Source organism: Hirundo rustica, chromosome 6, assembly GCF_015227805.2.
Source record: "Hirundo rustica isolate bHirRus1 chromosome 6, bHirRus1.pri.v3, whole genome shotgun sequence".
In the NCBI taxonomy this organism is placed as follows: domain Eukaryota; kingdom Metazoa; phylum Chordata; class Aves; order Passeriformes; family Hirundinidae; genus Hirundo; species Hirundo rustica.
This window is the reverse complement of record NC_053455.1, coordinates 7,015,853-7,037,604: the sequence shown is the minus strand read 5'-3', so window position 1 is coordinate 7,037,604 and position 21,752 is coordinate 7,015,853. Positions and strand designations below refer to the sequence as shown.

At 41.3% G+C, this 21,752-nt stretch overlaps 1 protein-coding gene across 5 annotated transcripts in view; it reads left to right on the top strand.

Moving 5' to 3' along the window:
* The window catches only part of ESR2 (estrogen receptor 2), a 46,410-nt gene extending 25,038 nt beyond the window's left edge, over window positions 1–21,372 (top strand). For 4 of the 5 annotated variants that reach the window (XM_040068250.1, XM_040068251.1, XM_040068252.2 and 1 more), the window contains exons 6-10: window positions 6,460–6,759; window positions 11,508–11,646; window positions 14,226–14,359; window positions 16,501–16,675; window positions 18,659–21,372. In XM_040068250.1, the coding sequence (XP_039924184.1) occupies window positions 6,460–6,759; window positions 11,508–11,646; window positions 14,226–14,359; window positions 16,501–16,675; window positions 18,659–18,848 (938 nt within the window). In that variant the 3' untranslated portion in view covers window positions 18,849–21,372. Of the gene's footprint in view, window positions 1–6,459; window positions 6,760–11,507; window positions 11,647–14,225; window positions 14,360–16,500; window positions 16,676–17,716; window positions 17,806–18,658 lie in introns of all 5 variants that reach the window. The other variant, XM_040068254.1, reaches the window with a different exon arrangement.
* The last annotated feature ends 380 nt before the right edge of the window (window positions 21,373–21,752 follow it).

The window sequence follows — 21,752 nt, the reverse complement described above, 5'->3', positions numbered from 1 at the left end:
CCACCTGCTCTGGACATCCAATTTACACTTGGATGCCCAGAGTCATGGACAGCATTCCAGTGACCTCACTGCAGTAGCACTGATACATTTCTGTTGCTGCAGGAGCTTTCCTCTGTGCACAACCCAGGATGCTATTTGCCTTTTTCAAAGTAACACCATGCTGGCAGTTCATAATCACACCATGATCTGTTATGACTACAGCCTCCCTGTTCATTTCTAGCTGATAACTCACAGAGTAGAACTGAAATTTCTGTTCCGTGTATTAAATTTCAGCTGTTCTTGGTATTATTTTTGTACTCCTGGAGTAGATTTAGCTTATTTTGCTCAAGTCAGATGCTTCTTTCTATGCAAAGCTCCCGTCTTTTCCTGCAGTGATGATGCATCTCAACTTTATTGGTGTTTGGTCTTGCCTCCAGGAAGGAAAGACTTACGCCTGCAAATAATATTCCTTTCAAAACTATTGCTTTCTAAATGGTGCCACTGTCTTTTGGCCATTTTAATGACTCAGAATTTTGCTCAAAGTTTTTCCGAGGGAGGTTTCTGTAAAGCCCAGTTCTGGAGTTGGAAAGGTTTGGTGAAGATTGATTCCAAAATGATATTATAAGGTAGACCTCCACAATGCTTGCCTTAAGTTAATCCTTTTATTCTAGCTGTCCAGAAAGTCCTGGTGTGTGATTAGACCTCATAGGCACTGTAGTGTTACAAGTAATAAATTATAGTTTTATAATATGCACTTGTGTCCTAGCCTGTGTTCCCTTGAATCTTGTCACATATTCATAAACATGTTTTTCTACTATAATGATTGTCTGTAGGACATTGATGACTATGCCAGACAAAAAAAGAGGCCAACTGGAACTATAACTGAGGAAAATAAAAAAAACCCTGTAGTTTTAAATAATTAATTTTTTAAACAGTAGCGCTAAAGCTTGAAACTCTCGAGAATTTGAGAGTCTGAACAATTTATTTTCAGAAAAAAAGAACATAAAAATTATTCCGAACTGTCTGAGTCACCTGATGAGTTAAGTGACACCTGTGAGTAATGCTGGTGTATGGACACATGGTGACAGACATTTCAACCAGACAGATTTTAAGACAGTATTTCTTGCATGAAATGTAAATGCCATTTCCTGCAGACCAGAGTGATTATCTCTCAGACATTTTCTCACAAGAACTGTGCTCTAATATCAACTTTTTATTGTGGAAAGCCATAAAAGAGAACACTTTGTTTTTAATGAAGGTTTTTCCGCATCTCTGCTCCTTTCTGAGGTCACTTAGCGAAAGGATTGCTCCACATCTGCTGGAGCCCTGGCTGGGATAGAATGGTTTGTGAGTGCATTTTTGCTCAGAGGAGACTTGTATCCAGCAGAAGTGATAAAAGAAGTTCAATTGCCTCTTTGTAGTTTATGAGAGCTCTTCATAAAATCTCAGCACCATCCCCATCATATCCTTAAATCCCCGCTTTGCATATAATCAATAGACAACTGGAGAAAAACCACACAGATAGGTACTTGTGTGTTTAAGACATGTTTCTGTGCCTAAATGTGATTGAGGAGTACAGGCCACCTTCCATACAGCTGGAGATGGCAGAAAGGTGTTGCTCTACAGCTTCCTGGTCTCTGAAAGCCTCTTGGAGGTTGTCATCTTCAGATATATTAAGAGTCAGCCCAACAAGCCACAGGTATTTTGGTGGAGGCCAGGTTGGGCTTGTGTTAAGGTGATACTGGATTTTCTTATGAAATATATCATCATTGCCAAAAGTACAGGGATTGTGGACATTGCATCTGCCAATTCCTCTGCAGGAAATCCACGTTCCCTGCTGTTCCAAAAAAGAAGCCACTGCTAACGTTTGGCAGTAGGACTCCTAACAGTGGTAGAAGGCTAATTAGCAAAAAAATTGCACTCTCATCAGGAACAAAGGAAACAGAAAAACTGCAGTAAACTCTGCCCAGCAAACTTGAATAAAACAGATCAGGATAAAACTGATCTTCCCTCAGAACCTTCTGGTGTTTACCTGGGAAGCTGAAATGGAGTGTTTGTCAAAGACAGTGAAGAAGAGGAGAGTTGCTTCATCACTTTACATTCTTCGAGCACTCCTTTGCTTTTATTTCACTTCCTGAGGCTCAAATAGACCTTCTTTCACAAGGAGTCTTCACTTTCCCTGACTTTTATTACCCTCCTCTGCCCTGCTCCTGTATCATTTTCCCCATGTGTCAGTTCTCAACATGTGGAAATTATTCCAAAGATAAAGCTCCTTTCAGCCCCGAGTGAGGAGGCTGAGAGGCCACACTCAAAAGCGATGGAGAGATGCTGCTCTTGAGTCCTGGCATCATTTGACGAGTTTGTAGGAAGGAAAAAAGATTTCTCTGTGGCCTGGTTCATGATTTGGCTCTTTCTCCTGTGTGTGGCTGTTGTGTGCAGTTAAAATACTGTAAAATACTTTTCACACAGAAAATAAGTGGGGATGAAATGTTTCAAGACATTCTCTGGACATCAGATGTATTAATTGAATTTCAGCTTTTATAGAAATCACTATACAGACGGCAGCTCCTTTGTCAGTGGCCCTACTCTTGAGAATTCAATTTGAGAGTCTTCTCTGCGACATGGACTCACCAGAATGTTTGCATTTGCTTTCAAAGGTGACTGGAGTGATAATGATTTACCAATGTGTACTGCAGCCAGTATTGAACTCCACGCTTTCAATAACTGGTTATAAAATATTCAATGGGAGAATCTGCAGTTCCTACAGAACTGGTTGGTTACTTGAGCCATTGCCAGGGACCAAAATCAGTATGAATGGCAACATGCCATGTAACTGCCCACCATATCAGACAGCTTTTGTGATTTTCAGAGAATTTGCAAAGCTTGAAAAATAGTGTGCTTCCTTGCCAGTAATACCTGCTGTGGCTTGTTCATGGCTGAGTGAACAACAGGCTCATTTTAATGACTTTTTTTTTAATGTGCCTTATATCTTGGGGACATTTACTCGTGGTCTGTGGTGCTGTAGCTCCAGGTCTTGCCCTTGGTCCAGCATTCTCGGCTGAATACAGCAATTTTCTTGCACAAAATAGCTCTAAATAAGGAGAGTGTGGTAGGAAGAATAAGTGATTTGATCATTTTGCACTTCTGCAATTGCCTGAATTACCTTTAAAGAAATGAATATTAGATACTAAGTACAGTTAGGGAGTTTATGGTAAAGTCGAAGATAGTTCCTAATCGGGGAAGCTGTATTTTATTGCTCTGCCTTTACACACCTGGAGCCACATCTCTGTATCTACTTAAGTAAAGCATTTGGCTGGTCAATAATTATTTATAATATGTAGCTTTATAAACGCTTATACATGTCTCTTGCATGTTAATAGATGTATAGGCAAAATTTCTTAGTCCTGCGTAAACTTTGGATTTGAATAGAAAGCAAAGAAGCTCCTTTATGTTGTTGAAAGTTGTTGTTTTAATTGGAAAACTGGTGTCGTCTGCTGTTTCCATTGACTAGAAAGTTTAAATGTAGCTTATTTTTTTTCCTTAAATACAAGCAGAAAGAAATAGAAAGTATTCATAAATGGCATCTCTTTTAATTATCTTTTATGCATGCTGCTCGGTGATTCAGCCTACTTCTCCTTTGGCAATATATGGTGAATAAAAAACACCACAAATAACTCAGAATCTGCTTTGGTTGGGTTTTTTCCACCTTGTTTTTGTCATCAGTTGTATTTTCTTTAGTTGCAAGTTTTCTATGCAGAAATGTAATGCTCCCAGTCTGGCTTTCTGCACTGGTAATATGGTTATAGTAATTTGGTTTATGTTTTAAATGAAGCACATTTTATGTAATAAGGACTAGTTATATTAAAAAAACCCCCTCAATTCAGTTAAATAACCTAAAGTAATTTAAAGGGGTTTACTAGTTCCCACTAAGAACCTTCCATAAGTATTGAGACCTTTAATACTCTCAAAATCATAACCTGATTGAATTACCTTTAGATGGAGGAGAGCACAGCTGTGCAGATGGAAATTGTTCAAGGTTTTGTCAATTAGAACAGAATGCTGAACTACTTTTTCAATTGCTCTTAAATTTGATTTCTTTGATATTCACTAAAGTATCTGCTGAATTACCTGTGTGGTTATATTTTCTGCATATTTATATAAGCTCAAATTTATATTTATAGGCTACAAAACATTATTTAAAGATCTTTACAGCAGTGAATTGGAAAGGATAACTCAGATAACACATTTCACAGAGCATTTGGTATTTTTGGATAGCCCAAGAAAATTTTTACCCTGACCATGTCTTTTATTCCCTCTGCTATTTTTCTTGTTCTGTATTTCAAGGTACCCCTCGGAAATGTGCTTCAGCTTTCTAAATAGTGAAAACAATGCATTTTCTTTCTTTCTTCGTGGTTATGCTCTCTCCCACGCTGTGGAGATCAGAGCCATTGATATCTATAGGCAGAGCACCCTGGTTCCTGGGTATCTCTTCCTCTGTCTATTGTTCTTGTTGCCTACTTCACTGTCAGCCTCTACTTTTTGTCTTCTCTGATGGAAAATACATACTTTCTGTGCATTACATGATTTTGAAACAGGCTGCAGTTCACTGTGCTATTCTAGTGGTTTTTTGGAAGCTCACAAACCACTTCAAGATTTTCCGCTTGACCTTTGTGCATTAGTCAAGAAATGAGGCTTAGCACAGAGTTCACTGCGTTATCCAGGTGTCTTTGTAGAAAATAGTCTATGCCTTGGTGGCCTTTGACTCTCTTCAGGAGGGATTTGCCCAGACTGATGGTGGAAGAAATTGCTTTGTTACTTCTGTGGTTCTGCAGGGAAGGTTTTTTTTGTATTTTCATCAAGTCTCATTCCATACATCTACGTAAGATAATGTGTCACGCTCTGCTGGTTTGTTATCTTCCCTTAGTTGCTGTTCATTTGCTCTGGCAACTTCTAGATAGTTGTCATTTGGCTAAACACTTGGTTCTACAAATGATTAATTTCCTTCAATCCATTCTTTGTGCAAAGATCCTGCCTGCACTCAGCCCATTTCATCATACACACATCCCTTTCAAAGTTGCAAACCCATCCTTTCTCCAAATGGTGCAGGCCTTAAACTGGACTTGCAGCTGAAAAATATTTCCAGTTCCAAATGGCCTGTCCCACTTGGACAGCTCAGTGCCTGCGGTCTGCTCATCGAACCAGCTTTGCCTATTTGTCTTCACCAATCTCTTGGATTTCCAGGGACTGTGTGTTCTCCAATGTTGAAAACTTCTTTAATGAGAACTTCTTTAACTTCCTCCTGCATCCAACATGGTTTATTGAACAAGCAGCAAGTGGGGGTGTGAGAGCCACGTACAACCAAAAGGTCCAGATCCTAAAAGTCGTGGAAGACTCTGCTGGTCCTTATTCAGCCAGGTTGTTCCTGACTGGCCTTTGCACTCACTCCTCCTACAGACTGACTCAAATGCTGTCTGACTGCTGCTGAAGATGTGACAGACTATGACCTGAAAACCACCTCCACCTGAGGTTCCTCTGCCACATGAGCCCGAGGGTCTGCATTCACCCAGCATCTTATTTAGCAAGACAAAGCCCTGTCAACACTATCTGAAACTAATCTTTTGTGCTCCTACTGCCCTTATTTTTAATTTGGCTTTTGTTTGGAACTCTTTGCTATCTGAAGTAGAACTATGGCTGAGTATTTGATGAATATTATGGTTTTGGAGAAGCTTTTAAACTCTTTCCTTGGAAGCTATGTAAAAATAGGTAACAGTGATGTTACACTGACCAACACCAATTACACTGACCAAGAATTTCACAATGTTTAGATTTGTCAGAATGAACAATTTATTAAATCTGGGAATGTAAAGGACTGCTCTTTGCAACAGAAATAGCCTTCTGCAGACAGAACTCCACACAGGGTGTTTGCTCTTAGTTGTAGATGTCTGAATTTCCTTTGGAGAAACTTCTGCTGGCTTTTTGGGGCTTGGGGAAAAAATGGGATGAATCCTGTGAATCCATGGGTGAACATCCAGCTGACTCTGAGGCCCAGCTGTGCTTGCTCCTGGGGCATTTAATCTGTAACGTGGCCCAGACTTTCAAGTCTTTTACTCCCCCGGTTTTACATATAAAGCAAAATTTACTATCAGCTGTCTTTATTTGCCTTTAAAAATCTGATTTATATCTTTTTGATGTCAATGGGAGTTTTCCACTGGACTTTTAAACGGAGTTAACCATTGTTCAAAACCAAATGCTTTTAAACTTTATTTTTGTTTAGTAGAATAAACAAAACCCCTCAGCTGAAGTCAGTGGGGACAAAATTAAGCCCGTGCTGAAAGTCCCAGAAATTTAACGTTCAGTATTAGAACATCCAATATTTTTCCAAGGTTTTCCCCCTTCTCCCCAAAATATTTGGGTTTACAAAAGGGAGGAAAATTCAGCGGGGAGAGCTCTGCAATGCCAACCACGTGCCTCTCGCGGCAGGCTCGAGAAGAGAGCGCTGCGGGTACCGAATCCTGCGCAGCCACCGCAACCCCGAGGAGCGGGCGCATTGCCTCGGCAGGGCCAGGAGGTACAACGAGGCAGCGACGCGGGTGAAGGAGATCCTGCTGAGCGCCGTCAGCCCCGAGCAGTTCGTGCTGACGCTGCTGGAAGCGGAGCCGCCGCACGTGCTGGTCAGCCGGCCCAGCAAACCCTTCACCGAGGCCTCCATGATGATGTCCCTGACAAAGCTGGCCGACAAAGAGCTGGTGCACATGATCGGCTGGGCCAAGAAAATTCCCGGTGAGAAATTTTCAGGCTTGTTTTCTAGTTCTTGTTTCAGTCGATGGTTTTTACCGCCAGTGTGTCCTCCTCTGCCCTGACGTGACTGAGCGTAATGGTTTCGCGTTCGCCAGTTCCTGTTTTCTAAATTTAGTGTAGCGGTCTGAGTGTCTACCGTAATCATTTACTTATTTTGCTGTGAGATAGGATTAGGAGAAAAGCAAAGCAGGCTCAAACTCAAAAGGTATAAAGGTAGATTTATTACTAAACGCTAAAAGAAGAAAATGATAATTAAAATGAAACCTTCAACAAAGGTTCAATCAAAATGAAACCTGACAACATAAAGAGACAAAACCTGGAACTCTTGGTCAGTTTACCACCTATAAAATAGTCTTTCATCAGTTCCTTTAGAAAGAGAAGTCTCTTTTAGTCTGCCATGGAATTTCCCCATTGTTAACATAGAACAGTTCTCTTGTGGGTTTTAATTTCAAAGCCAGTCACTAATTGGTTTTTGCTGTTTGTGCTAAACCAGCACACAGAGCAGCACAGTAAGTTCATGGTATAAAAGCCAAGCTTTCTATCCTGCTAAGTAATGGAGAGTTTATTACTCTCAATAATTAACCTGGATGTTTTTGATTTAGACACAATATAACCCATAACTTGCTGTCTGTTCTTACTCAAATTTTTTTTTTCATTTTGTTACAAAGCAGAGGTGGTATTGTATGCAATTTCTACCTCAGCTATAAATACCTGGTTAGGCTGATTTAGAAGGTTCATTTAACACCCAACTTTTTCTTTGAGTCCTGATAGAAGGTTTCTAGTAGTTGGTGATAACTGGAGGGTGTCCAAGTCCTGGATGTCTGCAATCATTTCACTTAACAGAGCTGCTGCAGAAAAATATCAGTGGAGCTCAGTATTTATTTCAGATTTATTATGTGCACTCCTTCAAAACAAAAATCAGTAATGGTTCTTTTGGTTGTTGGCAACACCAAGAACACACACTGCAGTACAACTGCCTGGAATGTCTCAAATATGTCCACAGCATCATGAGAATGAACCATTTATCTTCTCACAAACCAGAAACGGTGAGCATTTGCAATTCCTTCCACATGAAGTACCTGTGACTGAAACAGGCAGAATAAAAACTAAAAGTGAGCTAAAAGCATGGAATAATTGGTGGACTTATAGCAGCAGGGGGCTTGATCCTGAGCTTCAGATAGAGTGCCAGCACTCCATGGATCCTCTCCTGGATTTTGTGCTGAAGGATTCACAGTGTGCTGGTGTGTGCCCTGCCCTTGAATGGTGTGCACTCTAAAGAGCTGCTGCTGCTGGAGGACACACATGGGAGAACATGACAGGAGCCCTTCCCTCCAGAAACACAGTGTGTGCACAGCCCAGGAGGCAAACTTGGAGAGGAATATTCCATTTAATCCTTAAATCAGGAATGTAGTGGTCAGGGAAGTGCATCCTATTTCAGGTCTAGGTGGAGTGGCTGATGTGCTTCCAGCTCCAGCTGCTGAACACATCTCCCAGGGGCAGAGCAGTCTCAGACACTGTGTTGGAGGGTCCAGGTGTGATGGTTTTGGGGTGTGCAGATTCCAGACCAGCTGCTGAGCTGCTGGGGAGGAGATGTTTGCACCCCAGAGCATCTCAATCCATGCTAGACATCTGCAGAGTGATGGTAGTTTTAAAACATCTCACATTGACAGCAAAACTGAGAGCCTAAATCCTTTATCCTTATTTTTCCTGGCTTAAGAAACTCTGAAAGTAACTGTGGAGTAAGTAACCATAAAGGGTTAAATGGTATATATTGCTATAATTTCTTGTCTAATCGTAAAAATGTGATTAAAATGTGCCATTTCAGAGGACTCTGCTTAGCTATGTTTATCTGGTAGGAAATGAATTGTAAGGGAAACCAGTCTTAGAAAATGACTTTATTTTAAGCAGTATTTCAGTGGGAAACATCCCTCCACCCAACCTTTTCCATTTTCTGATTATTATTAATTTTTATTTTTTAGCTCTGAGATTTTTTTTAGAAAAACAAATCCATAGCCTCAAACCCTCAGCCAGTTAAGATTAATTATTTTTATTTCTTACAAGATCAGTTTCTAAACCAACCTAAATTTTGGCATCAGTCACTTTTAGTTTATTTTCAACATATGTCAGAAGGAAAAACTTTTTCTTGGCAGTAAGAGAATTGTATGAAGAAAACTCATTGAAGCAATCAGACCTCATCAAAACAGTTCCTGGGAATGCTGACACTGTGTTGTCTCTGTTTATTTTTTCTGATCTCTCCTGTTACAGAGAGCAAAAATAAACAGCATTTTAGAGCAGTGCCAAAAATGGATGTGATGTTTAATATGCACCCAATTGTAAGTGACACTGCAGTATTACATGGCAGTTAGAGCATTTACTTCAATGTGGATTGTTTTTTTTTGTTTTTCATTAAAGAAACTGTGCTGGCTAAAGTTCAGGACATGGAATTTTATTTTTCAAAAACTCTTGCCTGAATGTAACCATGTCCATCCCTGCCTGGCACCTGGAGGTAATTTCATAGGGAAAAAAAAGAGATTTCTCAACTAATGGTCTAGTGAGCAGTAATTTTACTTTCTGAAAAGCTGAATATTTGCTTTTGTGCACCTGGGTTACAAGCCCATTTTCATCTCTAAGTTATTATTGGATATTATTTTGACACTCACTGGAGGTGAAAAAAAAATTATATTTCCTTATTGTATTAACAGTAACTTTTTGCCTAAATAGGAAAAAAAGCATGTTCATATTTTGTGGGGTTTTCATATTTAATATTTAATGACAGTCTTTCGTTATTAATTTTACCCTGTGGCTGTGTTTTTGCTCAGGACTTTCAGCCTAATGGATTATAATTTTTTTGTTGCTCAGTAAAATAGAAGCTGACCTCTGGATTTTTTCCCTTCTGAATTCCAAGTATTTTAATTCTCGGTTGTTAGGCAGCAGAACCCAGCTTCTATAATTGCCTTTTGCTTTGTTGACCTAGTCTAAAAGAGTTTGACACGGTTCATTGCTGAACCTGTATTGCAAATCAATAAGATGTTGTCACAATATCGAAATTTGGATTCATTATGCAGCCTAGTGTGTTGCTGACCAGAGCAGCGTGTCTTTTTCTAGTTTTTACACATCCAGCACAAGTTTGGGGGTCTTTCTTGTCTGTCTTAGCAATTTATAATTAGATGATAAGGAACAGAACCCACAATCTAAAGGACATGTAATACAGTCAGAGTAAAATTATTAGTTTAATGTAGTCTGGATGAAATTAAATGGGTCTCGTGACGCTGCAGTGAAAGCTGTGGTGGTTGTTTGCTGCCCTGGATCTTTGGAACAAAAGACTGTTAGGAAAAAGAGAGGTAGAGTCCTTCTCTACTTCTGTGCTCCATGGCCATGGCTCCTACTGCTGCTGCTGCGAATGTGAGTTTAGCCGGTGACATCTGTGATAAATCTGGATCTTCACCTGTAGGTTAAACCCTGGGGCTTGGTCTGACATCTCACTCAACTGAGAGAGTTTTTAAACCTGATAATTCCTTGCTTGTGCTAGAGATATCAGTACATGCCGTGTGTAAATATTTATTTAGGTATACTCTGAAATGTCTTTGGGCTGGTGTTTCCCAGGAAACTGACGCTGTCAGTTTTTGTAGTATTTCACACTTCCGTGAATATTTTCCTAAAAGCAGTTTTAAATGATGAGTATGTGTGGCAGATGATCTGTTCTTGGCTGAGCATTCTGTAGTAAATTCAGTGATGGAGGAATCCAGGAGGGAGGGTACCACTCCTGAGCTCCTGTTCACCCTTCTGATAAAATCAGAGGCAAGGCCGTGCCAGTTTTGGAAAGCAGCGTGGTCAGTGATGATAAAAGTGAGCATTGCCCAGTTCATGTCACCTCCTGGCTCTCACTGACTGTCTTCCAGCTGAGTAGTGTAATAAGAATAAAACATGTGAAGCTTTTGTATAAATTACTGACAGAGAGATTCTCTGGCAGCCCAAATGCCCTGTGTGTATTTTAAGACCTCAGACAACAGGGAAGAACTTTGGGGGACCTGTCTGCCATGGCCAGGCTGTTTGTCACCATGCAGTGTCAGCGATGCCAGCTCATCTGGAAACGGAGCACCTTGCCAAGGGCCTGAGCTAAAGAAACTCAGCTTTGAAAACTGTGGCCTGATCTTGTTACTGATCACTGAGCAGCTCCTCATCATATCTCTGTTTTCCTCCTTGACTGAGCAATCTGTTTTCCCACTCATGTTTTGATAATTTACTCATCTGGTCTTTTGGTTTGGAGTGAGTAAATGAAATGCTATTTCTCTCTCCTTTTTTTTGTCGTTGTTGTTGTTGGGGAATAGAAAAGGTGGACTGTGACTGTCTCTGTCTTCTGACTGTGCTGCAGTGTTATCTGAGGCCTTGCTATAAGTTCTGGAGAGAAATAAATCATAGAATCATTGAATGAGTTGGGTTGGAAGGAACCTTAAAGAAAGATTGCCTCATTCCAAACCCCTGCCATGTGCAGGGACACCTTCCCCTAGACCAGGTTACTCAGAGCTCCATCCAACCTGGCCTTGATAACAGCAAATATTTCTGTTCCCATTTGAAATGGCAGCCTGGCACTTTGGATATCAGTGTTCCCTTATCTTCACAACCCATAGTTCTTTCTGGCGTTTCGTTTTGTCTCTCATATACTCACTTTTCTTTATCAAAACAGAGCATTTAACAAGTTGATTTATTTTATGCTATTTGCATCGCTTTAGGCTTCATCGATCTCAGCCTCTATGACCAAGTAAGACTCTTGGAGAGCTGCTGGATGGAAGTTCTAATGATTGGTTTGATGTGGAGGTCCATCGACCATCCTGGCAAACTGATTTTTGCACCAGACCTTGTTTTAGACAGGTAAGAGGAATAAATTTCTTGAGAACACTTCATATTGGCATGGTTGAGGGTGGGGTGAATTGTAAGAGGAAGAGGATTAAACACGGCAGATGTTATTAATATTTCATCTAACAATATAATTTACTTATGCTTGTAACAATAATGTCCTAAGGCTCCACATCCTTACGGAGGCTTAAGGAATGCTAAGCTTTAAAAGCATGGTTGAACTTGCAAATTCCTGAACTCCTGTAGCACTGAGTGTGAAGTTTCTCTGCTTTTTTTTCCACATCTTTTGGCCATTTTTTCCCCTTTGTTCCAGGTCTCTAGATACTGAAACTGTCGATAGAGCAACACAAGGCACTACATTTTTCATTTGTCCCTACTGCCCTCATTAAAAAGAAGATATAGTATCAGGAGACATTTTAATTATTTTAAATATGTTTCCTGCCTGTTTTTGTGCCTGCCACTGGAGCAGACTTCATAGTTAGCTATAATAGTGAACATTGCAGCACTAGCTGAGAGGGATTTAAAGACCCCTAGCTCACTGTTGAATATTTTTTCAAGGTACAGCAGGGTGTTTTGAAGTTTAAAGATTATATCTCCATAACATCATGTACCAGGAAGGAAGAATATGGATTAGCAAGGATGTTTTTCTACAGAACCTTAGAAGGATTTGACCTGAGCTTCATAATGGTAAAAAGTCAGGAAAGCAATCTACTCTCATGGGTAGTCTTAAAATGTTTTTTATTCTTTTCAACCTGGGAAAATTCAGATTTGCACCAGTTATGTGACTTGCAATCAATAGTTATCGTTGTAGATACAGATAGGCAAAATTGGCTAATATGAACCAAAAATTAATTAATAAATATTATTTGCTCATATAAAATTCAATGCAAGGACATGCTGCACTGTTGGGTGCAACGATCAGAAATTGAGGAAAATGTATGATACATTTAATTGCTCAAGAGTTAATATGTGCTGAATAGAGTTAGAATATTTGATGCATTTCTTCATTTCCTCAAGACATGGCAGAGTGGAAGCTTACAACTGTCTGGGCATGCTGTAATTTTATTCAGGACATCCTTATATGAACCTGGTCTGTAACTTGATTGTTTTTAACTTAGTTGAACTTTGAATCCTAGAATGGTTTGGGCTGGAAGGGACTTTAATGATCATCTCATTCCACCCCCATGCCATGGGCAGGGACACCTTCTGCTCTCTGAGCAGACCAGCTTGCTCAGAGCCCCATCCAACCTGGCCGTGGACACTCCCAGGGATGGGGAATCCACAACTTCTCTGGAAGGCCTGGGTCAGGGACTCAGTACTCTCACAGTCAAGAATTTCTTCCTAATCTCTAACCTAAACCCACTCTCTTTCCATTTGATGCCATCCCCTGTTGAGTTGTCCCTCCAGGCCCTTGTCCAAAGCCCCTCTCTTGGAGCCTTTTAGGCACTGGAAGGGGCTCCAAAGTCTCCTTGGAGCCTTCAGATACATCTCACACATAATCTGTTTCTCTGGAACCTCTGTCCTTGTTCTGAATCTGGCAGCTGCCTGTCCTTCCCTAAAGCTCAATATTCTTCTTTGCTATGAGGAACACAGGAAACTGGGCAATAAAAAAACACTTTTTGCAGGCAGAACCTATGTGGTGTTCCTGCCTCCAGCCTGAAGGCTCACCACCTTTCTCTTGGGATCCAGTAAATTTCTTTTATTCCCCTGCACTGCTGTGCTTAAATCTGTCTTTTCTTAAAAACATTATAGAGAAAAAAAAAATCTCCTCTGACAAAGAGTATTAGAAGCCTCCCTTTGAATATTGTTGCTGTAAAGCTTAATCACTTTTATTAGTCCAGGATGTAAAAAACAAAACTAACAAAAAAACTGGAACAGAAAATTTAGTAGTTTGAAATTTGCCACTGCTGAATTTTAAACAAATAGGAATGACTTGTTTGGGGTGTTTTTCAGATCTGAAAACAGGAACACTTCTCATATCCAAGGTGGAGAAAGTTGCATTCTGTAAACACTTGCAAATATAAAAATAACCAACCCACAAAGCCACCAAAACCCCCGCTAGCTTTCAATACCTACACAAAAAAAGTGCCAGGAGATAAGGACAAGAGTTGTTTTATTCTTTAAAAATGTCTTGTTATTCCAACTTATTTTAGTCTTTCTGTTTTACTAAGTCCTGAGGCCTCCATTAGGTAGAAATGTTATTAAAATTATTACATATTACATTATGTTATTAGTTGTGGATAACTCCTTGTGAAACAAATCTGAAAATTATTCAAGGTGGTGCTGTGTCCTGCACTACAGGATTTCAAACTGATTATCCAGAATTATACAGGCTGAGAGGGTACAGAAATCTGATCACACTCATGGTCAATCCTGCTTGCAGGATTTAATGAGTAAAATCAGTTTCTTATAAATGCTGACCTTTTGCACCAGTGTAATTTTCAATTTAAATTTCATGATAGAGCCTTTTAAATTCTCCCAAAGATGAGACAAGATAGGCCTTTTGCAGCCTCCTTCATGCTTTGACTTTTATCTGTCTGAGTCAGTTCCTTAATTCCACTTTTTTTGGTAACATGTTGAATGTGTTTCCATAGGGATGAGGGGAAATGTGTAGAGGGAATTTTGGAGATCTTTGATATGCTCCTGGCCATGACCTCGAGGTTCCGAGAGCTGAAACTGCAGCACAAGGAGTATCTGTGTGTCAAGGCAATGATCCTCCTCAATTCCAGTGAGTATGTGCTTGGCTCTAATACTCACCAAACTGTGCCTTTTATTTTGAGGGTGGCTGAGAAATCAGCCTCAGAACCCCCAAAGTATCAAATGATAAAAAAACTGTTGGAAGAGAATAATAGGAAAGGACTCTGATAGATTGTAAAGATTTTTCCTCAGGAAACTTCTAAGCTGTATCATTTGCTGTATTTAGAGGCTGAGTCCTGTCCTAAGAGCTGCATGAAAGACCCCAAGTTCTGATAGCTTCTCATAAGGTTGGGCTCATGGCTCAAGCTGTGGGTTTGTCCTTTTGAATGGGAAATTTTGCTCCTGTCTCTGTGGATCCTGGTCATGTGGAAAGTTGCTGTACAGCCCAACAAACCTGTTCTTAATTCTGGCAATTCTAGTAATACTAGTTACTCAACTGGGTGATGATTAATGGGGCTTAAATGTTCCTCTTTAATGGCAATGAGTTGGTTAGCAATGATTGGAAGTACTCAACAGTTCTGCAAGATGAGTTTCAGGACAGCAGCTTTGCTTTGCAGCCTCTCACACAAGGCAAGTGTTTGCTAGTTTAGAGTGGCCTGCAGTAAAAATTGTTTTTTTCCCCAGAACATTTTGTAGTCAATATTGACCAAAAAAAAAAAAAATAAAAAACCCAAAAAAACACCACAACAAAACAAAACAATCCCACAACTGAATAGCAGCTGGAGTATTTACTTCTACTGCTTTCAGCAAGAAGCTGCTGCATAATTCTTAGTCCAGTACTGAAGGGGAAGAGTCCAGCTGCAATCCCACTTGTCTGCCCACTTGTTTGAGTTGCAGTGTTGATCTGCTGGAGGGTAGGAGGGATCTGCAGAGGGATCTGGACAGGCTGGATTGATGGGTCAAGACCAACAGCATGAGGTTCAACAGGACCAAGTGCTGGGTCCTTCACTCTGGCCACAAAAACCTCCTGCAGTGACACAGGCTGGGGGAACAGTGGTTGGAAAGCCTTGATGATGATGAGAGGAAATGAGATTTCATGAGGAAGATGAGAGGAAACGGCTGCACCAGGAGTGGTTTGATATTAGGAATGATTTCTTCCCCAAAAGGGTGGTCAGGCATTGGAACAGGTTGCCCAGGCAAGTGATGGAGTCACCACCCCTGGAGGGATTTAAAAGAGGTGGAGATGGAGAACGTGGGGGTGTGGTTTAGTGATGGCCTTGGTAGTGCTGGGTCAGAAGTTGGATTTGATGATATTAAAGGTCTTTCCAACCTAGATGATTCTATGATTCTGTGGATACCACTATTTCAAAAGACAACAAAAGCTGTTCCTTTTTTTCTCTGAAATACCCACAACAACAACAGCCAAAGCCCCCAACCAAACTCCACATTAATCAGCCATATTTTCTTCAAAGTTCAAGTCTCAAAAGATCTGTCCTTTCTCTTCTGCTTTCCATTCTTGACAAAATTAATAATAATTTGCTTCTAATTTTCAAGGTGTTCTGGAGCTTTGTCCTTCCGTAGGTATCTCTGGAGGGACCGTTAAGATTTTTTCTTTCCCTTGTCCTAGGTCTCTTCTGCATTATCAATAATATTATTGTGTGTTTCCAGACCTTCCTAGTGATGTTTTGTTTTTGTTTTGTTTTGTTTTGTTTTTTTCCTTGTCCATCCTCCCAAACCTCTTGTTTTGTTCTGGTTTGGTTTTTGTTTTTGCTGGCTCTCAAGGTTTCTCACTGCAGACGTGTGCTTTATTATGACATTCTTAGTGATCTGTAGGGAAACCATGACCAGCTGGGTCACTCTGAGCAGTGTCCCTGACATGTTCTCCCTCCCTCCCTACCATATACTCAGGGAAAAAGGGTGGTTTTCTTCAACAAGAAGGGATTAGAACGAGCATAATGTTATAGTTCATAATAGTTCAAAACCAAGGTACAGGGGGAAGAAACCCTGGAGAATGGAGAGCGTGTCACGACCTGACTGAAGGGTCTATGTGCAACACAGCTTGGGAGGATTTGGGAGAATTGCTCACTTTGCAAAGGATGGGGCCATCAAATTCAAGCTCCATGTGGCATATGTGGCATCATTTGTAATATTACATATTTTTAAAAAATCTACAGTCATAGCTTTTTTTTCTTCCCCATTAGCAGCAAATCTTTCTTCCTCTCCTCTGGTTAGGCATGTTCCCTTTGTCAGCAGAGGAGCCTGAAAGCAACAGGAAGCTGCACCACCTGCTCAACGTGGTCACAGAGGCTTTGGTGTGGGTTATTGCCAAGAGTGGGATCCCCTCACAGCAGCAGACAACTCGCCTGGCCAATTTGCTGATGCTCCTCTCTCACGTCAGACACGCCAGGTAGAGTTTACAGAGCGTGTGTAGCACCTGTGTTATGTTAGTGTTTGTTTATTACAGCAAAAAAAGAGGTGGCTGGAGCTCCAGAGTGCTCCTGAGGGAATCCTGGAGCTGCTCTTCGCCTCTGTCACGGTGGTGCTTTCCTTCCTAGCACAACAACACAGGCAGTAAACTCAAGTGCTTGCTGGCACTCAATGATGTGATGATACGAAAATGCTGTCTTAACTTTATTACGTTAAATTAGTCATTATCTGTGTCTGCCTGAAATGTTTAACGATAACACAAATTCAGCCTTTTTGAAAAACACCCCACCCAGCCATCAAAACCCTTCCATCCAAAATGAGAATCTGTTCCAAAACTGATCTGCAGTGTGGGCTTTGCTGGAGCAAAGTGGATTTTGGGGGCCATGTTTATCCCAGACCAAATTTGTTGTCTTTTATGTAGAGTCACAGAGTTTTTACCAAATGACTCATGCTGCAGCAAGGTCAGGCTCCTGTTTTTTTCCATGGGAAGTGGCTCCTGGCCCTCCTTGAGAGGTCCATCTATGCTTGTGATACCTCAGACTGAAATGTGGATCCTACAAAGAGGTTTTCATTTTCACCCTGTTTGCCATTTTAAATTATTACCCAGAGGGTAGCTACTGGCTAAGCTGTCTCATGGCTTGACTTTGGACTGTGTGTGCATGGAAGATGGGACTGGGCTGGAGAACACAAAGGAGAAGTGGGCACATTTATAGGGACACTGAAAAGGGGGTGGCCACCTTTGCAATAAGCTTCCTGGGAGAGCAAAGGGCAGCAGCAGGGACCTGATGGTGCTGAAAGACAGATTTTAACAGTCATCTTGTGGACTGGGTGTGTTGAGAGCTGGCCTTGCAAAAGCTCCAACATGAGCCAAAGCTGAGCCTGTCCCATGGCTCCAATCTCTGCCATCACCTGTATTGTGCTCTGTGATGTGACTCCACATCACAGCTTTGCAGGAGCTGTTCTGGCATTCTGTGAACAAATATCAGGAATCTTTGTGAAATTTTTCTGTTTTCTTTTTAAGCCAAGATTTTTCGATGCTGTGTCTCCCTGAGCCAAAGTCTGGAGGCAGCTGATTGTGTCCTGTCTCCTGTGTCCTGTTGCTTGGTGCTGGTCAGTCAATTACTTTGTTCTGGAGATAACTGACAGCTGGGTGCAGGAGAGGGGCTGCAATTTCTTCTTGTCCATTAACATATTCATAACAGTTGAATTGTAGCAGAACCTCGTTTACCTGGAAGCACTGTCCCCCTTCCAGCCCAACCCACCAGCTCAGCTGCCTGCTGGCTGTCTGCTGCTAGTTCCACTGGGATAGATTTGGTGCTGAGCAAGAACCCTTAGACCTCAATCCCAAACCCCTGAGTGCACCTGGAGTATAAATGTGTGTGACTGCAATGGCAATAGCCATTTTTAGTCCAAACCATGATACAGCACTGAGTGGTCAAGCTAGCAAGGCGTCATTGTCTTTTACTGCCTAACAGAAAGATTAATTTTAATGTCTGCAGCCACCTGCAAGATCCTCTCACTGGACATGCAGACAGTAAATAAAGTGCTTGAAATTAGCTGGGTAATTAGGTCCTCCTGCTCAGCCAGGTAGGAGAGGTAGGTAGCCATTAGTAAACTGAATGTAGTAAATCCCCCTTTTGCCTAAAGCTTCAGTATGGGGCATCCCCCCTTTACAGCATCAAAGAGGTTTTTCCTTTGGATAGAGTAGGTACATCTGAATTATTTCCTGAAAGAGTTTCTATGGTGTAAAACAAAACTTGCTTCTCTAAATAGTAGAACATTCAGCCTTAAAGTATTGGGATGTTGCTGCTGTTGGTAGTAGTAAGTGATCTCAGGGACCACAGCAGCTAAATCCTCTTAAATCCAAATTTTAAAAAGGGACTGTCTTCACACCACGAGCGTGTTTTTCCTCTCTGCACTGTTGGAACCAGACTGCTGAGTTATTTTCTGTTCTCCTGCACAGTAACAAGGGAATGGAGCATCTCCTGAGCATGAAGTGTAAAAACGTGGTGCCAGTGTACGACTTGCTGCTGGAGATGCTGAACGCTCACACCCTGCGAGGGCAAAGGAAGTCCCCAGACACACACCCTGAGTTTGGCCCACTGGAGCCGATGGAGCCTGGAGACAGCCTGAGGAATGGGGCACCCCAGTAATTGTGTCGAGACCAGGAAACGTGAGGCTTTTTCAGAGCTGTGGGAGAAAACAGAACTGCTGTGATGGGGCTGCAGAAGTGTGACCTAGTGGGAGCTCTCATCCCTTCTGGATTTGCACACTGGTGTCTCGGGAGAGGCCGTGGGGAGCTCACCTCTGTATTCTGACATTGCAACAGCTGCACTGCTATAGTGCCTTTTCTGAGACTCTGCAAAAGCACCTTATGAAATCAAGCCTCAGAACAGCACTGTGGGACAGGGAATTGCTGCCTCTCCTTTTCAGAGGCAGAACTGAGAGGGAGAGGTAAAGGGACAGGTCTGAGATGGCAAAGGAAGCTTGGAGAGAGCATGTTGGTCTCTGTCTCGCAGAACAAGACTTTTGAGCACTGACTGAACAATGTCCCCTTTCAGCACAGGATGGTGTGAAATGTAGAACAGCATCATTTGGGGCAGATGTTTACCTCTGTGTGCTGGTCCCTGGGGAACGCCTGCTCTGCAGCTGATCTACATGAAGTGCTGAGATACACACAGTGTGAAGGAGCTTATTCTCAAATATGCAATGGCTGCAAGGGCCTTCATGTGAAGGTCATTTGAAATAGCTTCTAGGGCCAGTTCAGAGCCCCTGCAGAAAGGTTAAATTAATCTTAAGTTTGTATTTTGTGAGCCCGTTCTTAACACTCACATTATTATCTGCTTATAATTCTTCAGTGCTTTAAGCAGCTCTCGACTCAGACCAAATCGTCTGAACATTTCAGTCAATGCTGACCTTTGAAATGTGTTTTTGTCTGTGAGATGATCATGTTGTTTTATATATTTATTAATGATGTTTAATCTATTCTAATAATTAGGTACAAGAAGTTGCTCTGTGAATATTAACTGTTTGTATTTGTATATGATCTGCTGATCAGGCCTTGTGAAACCAGCTAGAAAAAAAAAAAAAACAAACTTCCCACCCCTTTGTCCGGTGTGTGGAATTATGTCCTGCCCGCCCAAAACCTCTTGCAGGGGGTGAGGCACTGGATGGGAACGTGGATGGGGATCTGTTTTTTGTCTGCTGCCCTGAGGTTTGCTGCTTGCTCGCTCTCAGCATGCATGGCACCTTGTGCTGTGGTCTTCATATCTTTATAGGAGCCCTCAAAGAGCGAGGATGGGGATCATGGTAAATGTAAAGACAACGTGAGGATGGGGATAATGGTAAATGTAAAGACAACGTGAGGATGGGGATAATGGTAAATGTAAAGATAATGTGAGGATGGGGATATAATGGTAAACGTAAAGACAACGTGAGGATGGGGATATAATGGTAAATGTAAAGACAACGTGAGGATGGGGATATAATGGTAAACGTAAAGACAATGTGAGGATGGGGATATAATGGTAAACGTAAAGACAGCGTGAGGATGGGGATAATGGTAAAGATAACATGAGGATGGGGATATGGTAAATGTAAAGATGGGGATAATGTAAAGCACTACTCTGCTTTGCAAGTGTTGATGACTTGTTTGAATTACACTGAAGATGTAGTGGTTTAAACTTCCTTTTTGTGCTGATTTCTGCATGTGTTTAAGCTGCACTGAGTAAAAAAAAAACCAACAAAAAACAACCTGATTAAATGGCCTAGCTGAGGACCTCAGAGATCAGCAGGGTGGCATCCTTCATTCTGGTAACTGTCTCTCTACATGGAAACATTTAAATATAGCACATGCATGTTCTGGGCATTATGGTGAAATACATTGGGATCACACCGAAAGTCTATTTTGAGCCAATTAAGTCTTTTGCATTAGGGACTTTGATTAGTATGTCATTTGCATATTTTGAATATTAGGCAAACCGTTAATCTTGGTGGGTTTTTTTAAGCCAAGGACAGTATTTTTTTAAAGGAGGTTTTCAGTGAGTTACACATCTATTGTCTGTTTTGATCTTGTACTATACCAGATGCTGCTGCTGATCTAAATTTTTACTCTCTGCCTTTTTATTGTTTTTAAGAAACTGTAACATAGCAGTGTCCTTCTAAAGACGTGTAATATTTACAATGAAAAAAAGGAAAAAATGTGAGTAGTCTTGAATTTATTGGTACTTTCATTTTGAGAGATGTTTTGCTGTGAAACAAACCTGTCTTAGTATTTCTTGGGCTTGATTGTGTTCTGGCCTCATTGCTTGTTGTGTTGCTCTTTCTCTGATTTTTCCTTATCCTGTGTAATCTTTTGGTTTAATACAGTTTTTCAAAGAAATGTTTAAGTGATTTGTTTGTCTTGCTTTAAAAGTGCTGAGTTTATGTATGATCTTGGAACAAACCTTTTGAAGAGGAAATGGAAAAGACTGGGTATACATCATGAAATTACCTTCTAAATGGAAATTTGCTGTGAGTTGACTCTGTAAAAGGGATATGCTGCAGTTTTGTGCTACATGGTGGTGTTCATATATGTTGCTATTAGTACAGTGCAAATAGGAAAACAATGTGATTTTAATCTACTTTTTGTCTTGTTGAACATAAATTTTATTAAAAGTTACTAACGGTGTTTTAAAATGGGTGAAAGCCAACGGCTGTGGAGTCTGGATTAATGTAGCTGTGTTCATACTGGGATGAGGAGAAGATGCTCATCTCCAAGAGCACAGGGAGGTGTGTGGCAGTGACTGAATGAGGGTGCCTGGGTCTCTTGAGAGAGATGTTGGGTTTGGCTCAGGTCTGGATGCCCCAGACTGTCTCAGATGCTGCATTCCTGGTGGGGACATCCCTGTCCCTGCCAGCCTTGAGCAGAGCTCTCACACTGTGCTTCCATGCGGATGTCAGGGCTTTTCCAGTCTCACTCTCGATGAGTGGAGTCCTCAGGAGCTGCAGGGGCTCTGAGGAGGGGCTGTTTTATTCTCTCCTTCACTGCTTGGCTGTCCCTCAGCTTCTGCTGGCAC